The sequence below is a fragment of the Frankliniella occidentalis genome, unplaced genomic scaffold (genome assembly GCF_000697945.3).
Source record: "Frankliniella occidentalis isolate FOCC.00 unplaced genomic scaffold, Focc_3.1 Scaffold1, whole genome shotgun sequence".
Taxonomy (NCBI): domain Eukaryota; kingdom Metazoa; phylum Arthropoda; class Insecta; order Thysanoptera; family Thripidae; genus Frankliniella; species Frankliniella occidentalis.
The window spans coordinates 3,448,372-3,461,339 of record NW_026267131.1 but is presented as its reverse complement, the minus strand read 5'-3'; the positions used below and the strand labels follow the sequence as shown (position 1 = coordinate 3,461,339).

The 12,968-nt window shown below is 54.1% G+C and overlaps 1 protein-coding gene across 2 annotated transcripts in view; it reads right to left on the bottom strand.

Annotated features, from left to right (window-relative positions):
• The window catches only part of LOC113212624 (retinal homeobox protein Rx-like), a 22,478-nt gene that overhangs the window by 4,149 nt on the left and 5,361 nt on the right, over positions 1-12,968 (bottom strand). The window contains exons 2-3 of one of the 2 annotated variants that reach the window (XM_052277291.1): positions 11,421-11,691; positions 3,178-3,473 (exon numbers count right to left, since the gene is read on the bottom strand). In XM_052277291.1, the coding sequence (XP_052133251.1) occupies positions 3,178-3,473; positions 11,421-11,538 (414 nt within the window). In that variant the 5' untranslated portion in view covers positions 11,539-11,691. Of the gene's footprint in view, positions 1-3,177; positions 3,474-11,420; positions 11,797-12,968 lie in introns of those variants that run through there. The other variant, XM_026431418.2, reaches the window with a different exon arrangement.

The following is a 12,968-nucleotide window of genomic DNA, read 5'->3' as shown; positions in this document are numbered from 1 at the left end:
CTCTCTCTCTCTCTCTTACACACACAGTCAGTCACTGGGGTATATGACGCGAACCGCTCCTGCTTACTCACACGAATCTAATTGAATCGAATGAGGAGGCTGTCCGTGTGCCGCTGCTGCCACACACAGAGTCGTGCTCCTTGTCCGCTCACTCGCACGTATTTTTTTAATTTCATGATTATCGCTGTCGGACGCGTCGGGGCCAACAGCTCACAAAACCGTTGCCTCTGTGCCAACGAGGGACGAGAATACACCAGATTGGCAATTTAGTGTTATGGGAGGACTCAGCATCCCCACCCCCTCCATCCAAAAAAAGAAACGATCTTATGACCATTGGCCACATTGTTTCACTTATTGAAGTATTTATTTAAGTATTTAATAACACGTTCCTTGCGATTACGTGGTACTAAATTTTCCCGCCCCTGAGATGCACAGCCGCAAGCAAAGTAATATGTGATTTCGAAAAATCAGCCAGCAAGTAAGTGCAATCGCCTCAACCACCTGGATCAATCTGGACTAATTTTACAAACGCAAGTCTTGTTAATATCGCGACGCCCCCGCTGTAACAACCGCTCTGTAATTAGTGGGAGCGCCGCGCTCGGCGCCCCACCAACAAATGCCCATTGCCCACAAAAGAGCGTGGAAGAATTTAATCCTCCGAAATTAAATGAGACGGTGTGTGTCTAGTCCGCGTGGCGTGGCACGGGAGCGGCGTGGGGGAAGGCGTAGCGGGCGGGAGCGGATGGCGGGAGGGAGCGACGCGTGCCAAAGATCAGGACGCACTCACTTGACAAGCCGTGATCGTCAATTAGATCGGACTAGGCTGAGTTGTTCTCACACGGCTGGCGGCGGGTGGCTGCTGCACCTCTCTCCGTCCCTCCCAACCCCCCTCTCTCAGTCCTGCTCCCGCCTGTACCACCGTTGTCGGGCGGGCGGGAGAGAGGAGGAAAGAGAGGAGAGAGGGAAATAAGGGCAAAGGAGAGAGAGGGAGAGAGGGGTACGGCGAACGAGAGGCGACAAAGATGGCAGGATGGAGAGAGAGAGAGAGAGAAGAGAGAGGAGAGAGGGGTAGTCTCTCCTAGTGGATAATTGGCCGTGAACAATGCGGCTATAATTCGTCGGTCGCCTCATCCCCGCCCGAGAGCGTCGCGCCACTCCGCGCCACCAGTCGCCGCCGCCAAAAGCAAATTCCGTGAATTCAGAACACTCTTCGCCTCTTAATTAAATTGTCTGGCTGCTCCATTTTCTTTCTAATTTCTTTGTTTTGAAGTAAATTTTGTCTTAGCACTCTGCTTATTTTTTCTTCCTTGCGCCGGCGCGCAGGCCGCCTGGCATTCGAGGATAGGCCTCACGGGCGCACGCCCGTCGGGCGGCCGGCCTACCGCACCAGGCGCGCGGGCCGCCTGGCACTCAAGGATAGGCCTCACGGGCGCACGACGGTCGGGCGGCCGGCCTACCGCGGCAGGCGGGCCTGGCCGCAGCCAGCTACTGCGCCGGCCGTCCTGGCTGGATGCCTGGCGTTTCGAAACGAGGCCGGAAGTACTACATGCTGACTTGGCAAAGTAACTACTGAATTAGCTACGATAATTATAACGGCAACCTGCAGGGAAAGTGTGGGGGGGGGGGGTTGAAATCAGAGATCTAACGCGAGCAGGGGTGATGTTTATCGCGGGAGAAACGACGGTAAATTACTTAGTTGGGAGAGATAGTGCGAGCGACGTAGTCGTGATAATACGGCTGATAAAATGGTTGTTAATGCGCATTGTATTGTGAGAGCGACGCGCGCATGTGTCATTCGATACGTGAGAGCGAAGGGGAGAGGGGGAGGGTGGCGGAGTTGGGGAGGGAAGTGAGCCTCGTCGTCGTCGTGCTGCGGCGTCGTTAGAAATGTACCAAAGCTTGTTGTGTGTGTGTGTGTGTGTGTGTGAGAGAGAGAGAGGAGGGGGAACGGGGGGAGGGGGTACGAGAAGAGGCGCATGCTGTCGGCTTGGACTGTTCGTCGAGTGTGTTGGGGTGAAAAGAATGGGAGCAAAATAAGGGTGCTCAGTCGTCCTCAGGTCGCTGAGAGGCGCCTTCCATGGATTAAGTGTTTTATAGGGACTTTCATCGCCGACAAGTGTTATTAAGGAGCCCGCAGCGCTCGCTGCCGCGCCGCTGCATCGAGTCGGGAGCGGGGAGGGCAGGGAGAGGTCGCGGAGGATTTGTTGGAGAAGAAAGGCGCGCGAAGGACCCGCGAGGCGTACAAGAGCGCCGTGCTGGTGGCGCCCGCGAGGGGGCGAGTGTGCGTCTTACATTAAGCGGCGCTCGCCTCGCCCTTCATTTAACAATTCTTTCCGCAGCAGCAGAGAGAACTCGTGAAGTCGACACATTACGTCGTCGCGCTGCGCCCGGCCGTGACCAACACAGCCCGCCTCGCTTGAATACGACAGGAAGCGTTGGGGCGGGCGCGGGGCAGGTGGGCGGTGCAAGGGCTGGGCCCGTGGAGGGCTGACCACGCCTCGCTAGGACCGTGGAGCGCTGACTTCGAGCAGCGCAGCGCCTTGGAGGGCCGCCTTTGTGAGTCGCGCTGCGCCATGTGTCGGCCTTTTAACTTTGTGGAATGGAATTACCGTCAAATGGGGTTATTACGTGTTTGAAAAGCCCGCGCGCGCGCCAAGCGTGCGCCAGCCCGCCGTGTGCGCGCGCGCGTTTTTGCGCGGAGAGTGAGTCTGCGAGGGAAAGGGAGAGAGGGGGAGGGGGAGAAAGGAGGGCTCGCGCCGTTGTGCTGGAGTGGCGTGCCGGGCCGGGCCCGGGCCCGGCTTGGAGAGGCCCAGAGGGACCCTCGAGTATGACTTCCGACGCGACCAAAGAGGGGCGCGGCAGCGCGGAGAAATGGCATCCATCGGGGCAGATTATCAGGGGGCGGGGAGGGTAGGTTGTGCTGCTGCACTGGAAAGGGGTAGAGAGGGGGAGGGGTAGATGTCGTGGAGGCTAAAATAGGGGAATCCCACACATGCAATATGTTTGTCGATTTGCCCAATTCACGTCTCTGTGCCCGTGGACAATTAAATTAATTTCCACAAAATTTTAATGAAAATCATCGTTGACCATAGAGGTTTTTCAATTTCTTTGTCTGAGGCCACTGATGCGGTATGAGAGTGTACGTAGAGAAATTAGATAGAAAGTGTGTCTCCTCACCTGCACTCGTGCTTCACTCAGTTCCAGCTTGCTCGCCAGCTCCTCTCGGGTATACACGTCCGGGTACTGCGAGCGCTCGAACGCCTGCTCCAGCTGGTGAAGCTGGTACGTCGTGAAGGTGGTGCGGGACCGCCGGACCTTTCGCGGCCGGTTCATGTCGCCGTCGAGGCACTCGAGGCCAGCGCCGTCCCCACCCGAGCCGAGGTCTGCGCCGATCTCGGCGTCCACGTCGGAGAAGGTCGTGAGGTCCAAGTCGCCAGAGGTGGTGGACCCGCTGTCACCCTTTGCGACGTCATCTGCAAGAAGCGGAAAAAAAAGCCGATCAAGAACTGTATAATCGTGAGAAAGCTTGAGCCAGAAGGAAACATATAAGAAACGCTGTATTGAACTGTGCTAACTTGCAAAAATGCAGATTCGACTATATCGTGTTTCGCGAGATTTTCTCGTCTTAGGTAAACGAACCGATCCATTTGCTATTTCTCTCTGTCGCCCCGACGACCTCATCAAAGTATTCGTTACAATCGCGGCCCAGTTTCCCACTGATATATAGGATTTCAAACGCCGTCCGCCCCGAGGCGCTTCTCTGCGTCACCCCCCCCCCCTTCCCCCCTCCTCAGTCACACAAAGCAGTGACACAAGGCGGCCCCGGACCGAGAGGGGGATGCTCAGAGCAGATCTACGCGGCGATACAGGAATGGAAGAAAGATTATCGATACAAATTACATGAAACAACTCTCACAACACGGCGGCTGGCGAAGGCGCCACGGAAAAGATTGTCCACGCATCATCGTACAAAAGGAGATGCTTCCCGGAAAGCGCCCCCCCCCTCCTCCCTTTTCTCTCTATTAGGAGAGGGATACCACAGCGGCGACGAGCCTTCAATATCTACTCTGTTATCAGTCACGAAAGATAACAAAAAAGATAATATAGAAAAGCAGGGAGTGGTGGTGCAGCAGCTGCACGAGCAAAAAACAAAAACCATTTTATGTTTTAGAAAATTTTAAGAAGTGCGTCTGACATATATCTTATTTTTAAACGAGAGAGAGAGAGAGAGAAGAAAATAAAGAGAGGGAGAGAGGCAGGGGTAGGAATTGGGAGGGAGTGTGCTGTGTGCCTGCTGGCACCCCCGCTGTGGGGAATCATGCCCGGCCAAGTACTGAGCATGCTCAATAAACGTGCGTGTGTGTGTGTTCGTGTGTGTGTATTTGTGTCCGTGAACGTGCGTGCACGTTAGTGTGCGTGCACGTTAGTATGTGTGTGCACGCGCTTAGACTGTGCGATTCTACAAATAATTGCCCCGAGACACACGGAGATTAGGTTAATTTGTCGGAGACATGAATGCACGACGGCCCGCAGCACCTCGTTTCGAACGTCACGTTACAGAGCAAAAGAGTGGAAGAATTTAATTAAACAGTTTGAGTAAAGTTTTGCCATTCGACGAAACGTAGTTTGAGTAGTTGTCTCATGATTTCAATTATTATTTGTCACAAAATGGAAATATCGTTTAATTTCTTTGTATTACTATTGGGTCACGGATCAACGAATGTCGCTCAAAATAGGGACGTCTATAAAAGTGAAACGGGGCGATAGCTATGGTGCCGAGGTTCCACATTATTATATTTCAGAGTATTACTACACACTCGTGTGTACCGCTGGTGTGGGCAGCGCGGGCAGCGCTCCGGCCAGACCAGGAGAACAAAAGAGGATTAAAGAGCAGCAACACGGGGCTCAATCCCGTAGGGGAGAGGGGAAGGGCGGGGGTAGACAGAAACAGAGAAGGGGGAGGGGATTTTTTTTTTTTCTAGAAAAAGGGTTGTAAGGCTAAAAGCGGTGGGGTGCCCGGCCACTGGCTCGCCATGGCTTATTGCCATCTTATTAGTTTCTCATCCAGTAACCTGCCGGTTCATTGGCTCTGCGAGTCCGACCGTCACCCTAGGTCACCCAGCAGGCAGGGCACGCTCGCCCTGTCACCACCCCCTCCCTACCCTACCTCCAGGTAACACCCAATGCAATAAGACGACGCCCGCACGTACACAGCACAGAGCACTGCGCAAATGTGACGATAGCGCTTTCCTCAGCTGTTCGTACCTTTCACTTTTGGCCGATTGCCCTTCTCCCCCTCCTCCGCACACCCCTTCAAACAGTGCTCCCCCTCCCGCCGCGCCGGCCGCCACGCTTGTCGACGAGCGCACTGCAAAACGCTCTAGTCCAAGTGCAGCATTATTATATAGTTGACGTACTGTAATCCCGTGCGGGGTAGGGAAGCGGGTGGAGAGAGAGAGAGAGACAGAGAGGGAGAGAGGTGGCCTCACGCCAGGCAGCAGGAGCGAGACCAAAAGGGTTCCGAATAAAACACTGCCGAGTTCAAGTGGTTTGAAGCGATCACCGGTATGTTGTTGATTTTAATGATAAGTCTACATGAATCCGGACGTGGGCTTATAGCCGCCCTTGTTATTTGCTCAACGAGCTAGTTATCCTCTTCCCTGTCACAGAGATTTAAAAAAATAAATAAATCAGAATTTGATGAATTTGTTTAGTTTAGTTTGAACGATATAAAATGGTTTAACTCTAACTTTTTTTTCAAACCATTATTTTTCTAAAAAGATTCCAGCTCACCGGGCAGCCGCACGCCGATGTGTGTGTGTGTGTGTGTGTGTGTGTGTGTGTGTGTGCGAAAAGCCGAGCAAAAACTAACTGTTTTGTCGCGCCGGCGGGGCTCGAGTTTCCGCCTCTGTGCTGTGCGCGCCGTCGCACCTGTGCGTGCGAGCGAGAGAGAGAGAGACGGACGGCACAAACGACGGGCGGCATTTCCCTTTTTCGGCGCGGCGATTCGTCTGCCAAAGAGAGGAGACCCGGGGCCGGTGCGACAGATATGGGGCTCACAATGCCGCCTAATATCCAGTAGTGAGACCCGGCTTTGTCCCGCCGAGCCGCCGCTTCTGATGTCGGGATGCAATGAGCTTACGGGGAGAAAATAATATGTAGACCAAAGTCGGCCTGCCGCCGACCCATCCCCCATGTAACTGACTGGGCCGGCGCACGGACATACGTGCCTCTGCACCTCGTCCTTCGGTTAAAATGGCAATGAACTACTGTATATCGCTATGGGATCACCGCACGGACCGTATGTAGGAGGATCCACGCTCCGGTTGGCGCTCTATCCGTCTCTTTCTTGCCCCCCCCCCCCCTCATCCCTCTCTATCTGAGGCAAACCAACCAAGCATAGTTGTCTGGGTCGTTATTATCGTATCATTGTGCAGAGGCGTTCTGCTTGAAACACATTGGAGGCTAAAAAGGGGTCTAATGAACACTGTCGTTCTGAAAAAAAAAAGAAGAAAAAAACAGGAAAATAGTGGCGTTTCATGGAAGCCTGTCTGCTGCGCACCTAGTCAGTGACGCGCATCATACTGGTACCAAACTTTGGTTAAAATTAGCACGCTTCTAGTATGCTATAAATAAGTATGACTGATACATGGAGAGTGTGTGTGGACATTTCCGAGCCTCCAAATGGCCAGAACAAGTCGTTTCATTACGGCAGCACGCGACTTGACGCGGCGACGGGAATGCCTGGGGAGGTGGCGGGGCGGGGCCGTTTGGTTTTCCCGGTCGGCCCCGGCAGCTCGCATGCCTTGCTAATCTCTAGCCACGGAAATGAATTGAACTGGCTGCACATAACCACCTCATCCCTTATATACTCCAAAAAGTGACGAGGACAGCACCCGCCCCACTACTGCTGCAGGGCAAGATGGATGGAGCAAGCGAGAGGGGGTGAGACAGACAGACAGAAAGCAAGTACCTCTCACTGTACCGGGTGTAACTGAGAATGCGCAGCAGTGTTGCGGGTTTGCCTACTCCTTACACCCGTAAGGGGCCATGGCCCCTGCGGTCATATTGAGTATGCAATCCCGCAACACTGCCGCGTATTCACAGTTACACCCGGTGCACACGTCTTGTTTATTTTCCAGTATATCTGGGAAATCCAATAGAGAAGTGGAATCATTCTCAATCGCCCCCCTCCCCTTACCGCTTCCCCTCATGCCGCTCTTTACTCGATTCGACTTATCTCGTTGTAAGTGCGACGGAGAGAGACGCTGTGGGAGCATTTCATCCCCCCCCCCCCTTTCGGAGCCACACGCAGTTGAGCCCCACCGTAGGGAGAGGGAGAGAGAGGGGGAGGGGGCGCCGGGCCCATAGGCGAGGCGGGGTGGGGTGTAACGTGGGTGCCAACCGCACCGCGGGTAAGTGGTTGATGAGTGAGAGTGCGCCTCGCCCCGCCTCGCCCCGCCGCGCCCCGCCTCGCCCCGCCCGGCCTGGCCCCGCCGCGCCCAGCCCCAAGGCAGCTCTGACTCTGGACGGCGGGAGCGGGAGCGGGAATCCCCAATCCATCGGCCCCCGCCCGCAGCCGCGGGATCGCGACACATGTCGCAATATCGATAAGTAACCAAACAAATTTATTGTTACACAAAGAAAACGTTTCATTGTTGTAGTAAGTTTTAGCAGTCCTGATGAGGAGACTAACTGAAAATTTTGAAAGATGGCATTCACGGTGGGTGGGTATCTCTCCGGAGGTGGCGATAGATCCGAGTCATGCCATTTTTTATTAGTCTATTCAAAAGCTGAAAAATCTAGATTGTGTTTTATAAATCTATTTAAAGACTTGTAAGGCTTAGGATTATTTTCAGCTGTTGCAGGGTCAAATAAAACAAACCTTATTAGCTCCATACTTTTGGAAAGCTCAAAATTTAACAAAATCATTATTTTATTTTTTGCACATTCCCTTTTTAGTTGGATTGACCCTTCAATGGCCTAAATGATTTATATGAATGAACTCCAGAACATCTCGCCAGGCCCCCTCTTTTAATTCTTCCCATGATTTGGGTTACATGTAACTGAGTGAATGGCAATTTCCAAAGTTTCATAACAACGCCCAACGGGGCACCAGGACTTTTCTTCCTTTATTTCATATGACGACCGCGTCATCAACATTGCCGGCGCACGTCCAGGCGCGACCTAATCAAATAGACCCACCTGTCTGCCGTGTACTTGTGTATACCAGCTTGTTTATTCTTTATTGTTCGTCTTTGTCCAGGCAAACGAGGGAGAGAAAGGATGGGAGGGTGAGAGGATGGAGGGGCACGGCGGGGGAGGGGGGCTACTTATTAAAGGATGCTCGATGGAGGTGATCGGGCTGCCCGAGACAGGTCGACACTGGGCTGTCAGGCGCAGAGAGGCCAAAGCGCGAGCCGAAACGCAAGGGCGGTTCCCGGAACCGGAGAGTCCGTCCGCTCGCTGGTGGTGTCCAGAGCGAAGGGAGAACAGAAGAGGCGTGGAGGAGGAGAAGGAGGAGGAGGAGGAGGGGGGAGGGGGAGAGGGAGGAGGAGAGGGAGGAGGAGGAGAGGAAGGAGAGGGCGGAGGAGGAGGAGGAGGGGTAGGAGGGAGGAGGGGGAGAAAGAGACAGAGCTCCAGGGAGAGCGCGGCGGAGTGCCGCGAGCGCTCAGCTGGCGGTGCTTGGGACGGCCCCAGCCCTGCGGTGGTGGACCGCGCCGTGCCCGCCGCGGTGGCGTGGCGCGGCGTGGCGCTGGAAGTTGACATTAGCCCCGGCGGTCCGGTATATTAAATTTCCCGGGGCCCGATCCAACTTAAAACTTTTGCACAGCCTGTTTAATATCAACGCGCGCGCGGAGCTCCCGGTGTGGCGGCGGTGGCCGTCGAGAATACAACGCCGCGGCGATGGCGAGGCGACGGCGTCCCAGCGGCGAATATCCCTTCAGCAATGCAAACGTCCCCTTCAATTAAATATGGTTGGCCCGCGCTCAGCCAATAAAATATCATCTCCTTCTCAAAACGCACCGCCCTTTACTTTTTTCTTCTTCTACCGCCGCGCTGGAAAAGAATTAATCCTCCTCATTTCCGAGAGAATATCATTCCTTCTGCCCCTTTTCACCGACCCCCTGCCCCTCCCGCACCTCGGTCCCGTTTCTCCTTCTCCAGCCCCCCCCCCCTCCTACCCCGCGCAGAAAAGAAATATCTCAAGTGTCTGCACTGAACTCCTTCCGTTCACTGCATGAATGTCATTTAATATCCTCGGCTCTTCAAAAGGCCCCCTCTGCTCAGCCAAGAGCTTTAATAAAGACAGATCCAGAAAAAAAGAAATTTAATTATGCGCCGAGCTGCCGCTGGGGGGCACGAGTTAGGTCTTTGTTATGTTGACGCTGGGTTACGCCCGTTATGAGGTCAATCTTGCCTCATTTTTTGTTTCTTATTTTGTTCTCGCGAGAGGGGGGCGGGGAAATTGGTTGGGTCCGCGTTTTGGAGACGCGCGCGCTTTCAGCAATTGCAGGTAATTACAAAATCCCTCGCTATTTAGTCCTATTATATTAATGGCTGCTACAACTCATTCTTAAAACTTGCGCCCCGTGCCAGACAAAGCAATTCCTTTTACTCTTCTTCTGTAATTAATAAAATACCTTTGCTTGCGAGAGGCCGGTGGGACACAATGCCCCTCAAGTTGGCCAACTTGCGCCACTGCAGCAGGGGCGGCGCTAGGGCTTAAGAGGTTTGTCTAATCAGGGAGGAACTCTCGAGTCGATAAAGAAGCCTTCCATTCTGAGCACTCTTTGTGCAAATGCATATTGCTGCACTGTAACTTTCAACTGCCATTTTCTTTTAAACTTCATAAAAATTTAGAAATGTCGTAGGATGTTTCAAGAACTTCCAGAGTTGGAGAGGAAATCGGTTTCTAATTCGGGGACATCGCGTTAATCTTTTATAAATATTCTCGAGGTTAAATTTAAGCGCGGTGGGGTTTATCTGTCCACCCGGTATTTCCCATGAGCGTCAGCGGGCTCATCTCTGTTCCGCTTCGACTAGAGAAAGAGGCAGCCAAAACGACCGTATTACGTAAACCTAAACATTTTGAAAAAGGGCAAAACTTTGGACCCTCACCCGAAATGCATTTCAACTTACCAACATGCAGGTTGACCTCCGTAGAACCCACACACTCTAAATGGGATAGGACAATTTTGTATCCAGCCAGGAAATGCGTTTCTTAAGCATATCTCAATCGGATGCAAATGTGTTTCAAAACTATACACAAATAATATATTTGTATTAGGACTAGGTACAAATTTAATTTTTTCAGATACAAAGTTGTCCTTTTCCATTTTGAGTGAAGACCATAATAAGCTGCAGTTACATTCCGCATGCTCAGCAAATGGGAGGGATGCCTACTCGTTACGGGCCCACCCCATGGCGTAAGGGTCGAAAACTCATAGGTGCACAATACGTCTAGAAATCGTTCCGGTGGGTCCTATAAAGGTATTTTATTAATTTTTTAAGACCAGAATAACTCGGCTTGATAGTAGCTGGTCAGATGAAGGCGGCTACTTGCTGGCAGCCCGGCGGCACACCGACCCTGGAGCCCCCGACGGGTTCTGTTTGCAGCGCACCCCCACCGCGGCTGCGGCGCTGCGGCGCCCTCGGAACCTTGTTTGACTTAGCGACAGATCTGATTGGTTTGGCGTGCTGGCGCCGGGCTGCGCCGGGGCAGGGGCCCCCCGATGATGGCTGCTGGCTCTGCCTGCTGCCGAACTTCAAACGCAACCGCCCGCTTCGCGCCGCCCGGGCCCACCCCGCCAACAGCCCCACACCCACCCCCGGGGGCGAGCAGCCAAGTCTACAACATTTCGCGGCGAAACCAAATCAGTTTCGGGCTCCGGGTTCAAGTGGTTTTACTTCTGCGAGCCGTGAGAGGGAGAGAGAGAGAGGGGGGGGGAGAGGTGGGGGAAGAGAGATCAAAGGTTTAAGCGGCTGCTTGGCTCCCCGATGAACTACCCCCGCCAGCGGCAACGTCTTATTCTAAGCCCGAAAACCGGATCAGTTTTGGGATACTATCGCCGTGCTGGCTTTGGGGCGGAGGGCGTCAATGGTTCGATGACATAACATGTTGCACGAGCCCGAGCACAACGGACTTCGGACGGCGGCGGATCACTCCCGGACACGCTGTGGTCCTCACTACCAAAAGAAGCTACATCCAAAATACGCGGAGGCCGCCACTACTGCCTGACTTCCGTCACGATGCACTGCACACTGGCGACACTGGCACACAACACAGACAATCGAGCAGCGACCAACTACAGCAGCAGCACCAACACGAACATCGACGACGAGGTGGCCGAGGCCGAGACGGACCAAGACAGGACGACGTCGTCGGCGTCCTCGTAGAGGGCGCGTCCCGCACTCACCGTCTTTCGGCTTGTCGTTGCCCAGGATCTGGTCGATGCTGTACACGGCCCGCGCCCGCCCCGACGGCGTGGTCGTCCCCGCGACGACGGGCAGGTGTCGGGGCTTGTGCTCCATCATGGTGGTGCTGGTGGTGGTGGTGACGGGGGTCGTGGTGATGGTGGCCGACGACGGCGTCAACGCGGATGACAACAACAACAAGAGGCGCACCTCGCCCAGGACGGCGACGACGTGCTGGCTGACGCGCACTGTGAGCCTCGCTCGCTCCCGCTGCTGCACAACCTCCGCGGGTGGAAGATGGACGGGGACTGCTGGAGCCGGGGCCGGGCGGCCGCGCCGCACGCCACCGGGCCTGCCTCCCCCCACCACCCGGACCACTATATGGCAGCATACTGTCATATGATCTCCCACCCCCCCTCCCTCCCCACGCGATGGAGTCCTCCCCACCCCCCTCCCCAGGAGAGGGCGGGACCGCCACGCCCCTCCTCCTCCCGGCCGCCGGCGCGGCGGCAAGGGGATGAGGGCGAGACGGAGCGAGCGAAACAGAGGGAGGGAGCAAGACTGCGACCGAGAGAGAGAGAGAGAGAGAGAGAAGGTGATGCTGTAACACTAAATGAAGGGACCTCCTGCAGCGCGTTGCACCGGTACGGACGGGTCCTTCGGCTCTATTTGGAGCGGTGCGGGAGAGTTTATCCACACCCCTTTGTTGAGTTTGCCCCCCCCCCCTCTCTCTCTCTCTCTCTCTCTCTCTGTCTCTCTTCTCTTCAGTACTCTCGGTTGTTACTCTCACCATCTGCCCGCCCTGTCTGCTTGGCGGTTCTCGTGTGTTTCGTTCTCCCTCTCCCCATCCTCCCTCTTTCTCTGTCCTTGTCCCACGCGTTGCCCTGCTACCATGCACGCGGGCACGCTCTCCTCCCCTTATGCGACGGGTGTTTGCTGGGGTCAAATTAGGCGCTCGCTTTTCATTCTCCCACCCATTATCCGGTTTGAGGTTGCCGTCATGGTCAGATCAGATTTGGTAACAATTCCTTAAACCATTACGCAGGTTTCGATCGAGAGAACAGCGGGAGGGTCTTGTCGTAAAATCGCCTAAAATGGTGTATATTATTGTATATGAAAGTGCCATAAAAACTTTGTGCATGCATACTCGTTGTGGAATTGCGTATTGTGAATTATTTAGAAAATAATACTTTTTAAAGTCACTCCAAAGGGCCTATTTACCAAAGTGCGGATATGAATTGCAACACGAAAATATTACTTTTCGTGATGTTGCACCCTGAGCGTCTGCACACTTTTCCAAGTAATGGGGTGGCAAAGTAAAGTACAACAGCATATTTTTCCGCTCTAATTTCCTTCATAGAGATTTCTATCAGTGTCTAAATCCATCCGACCTTTGCATTAGTGAAGCGCGCTAACCCCAAACCAAATCCCGTTTGGCCAGTCTTTCTTCGGGTAATGATGCATTATTACATATTCGGCTTACCCCCCTCCCGCGGCCAGCACCCATCGACAATGCGACCCTTCTAACATCACCTTGTGGCCTCCCCCCC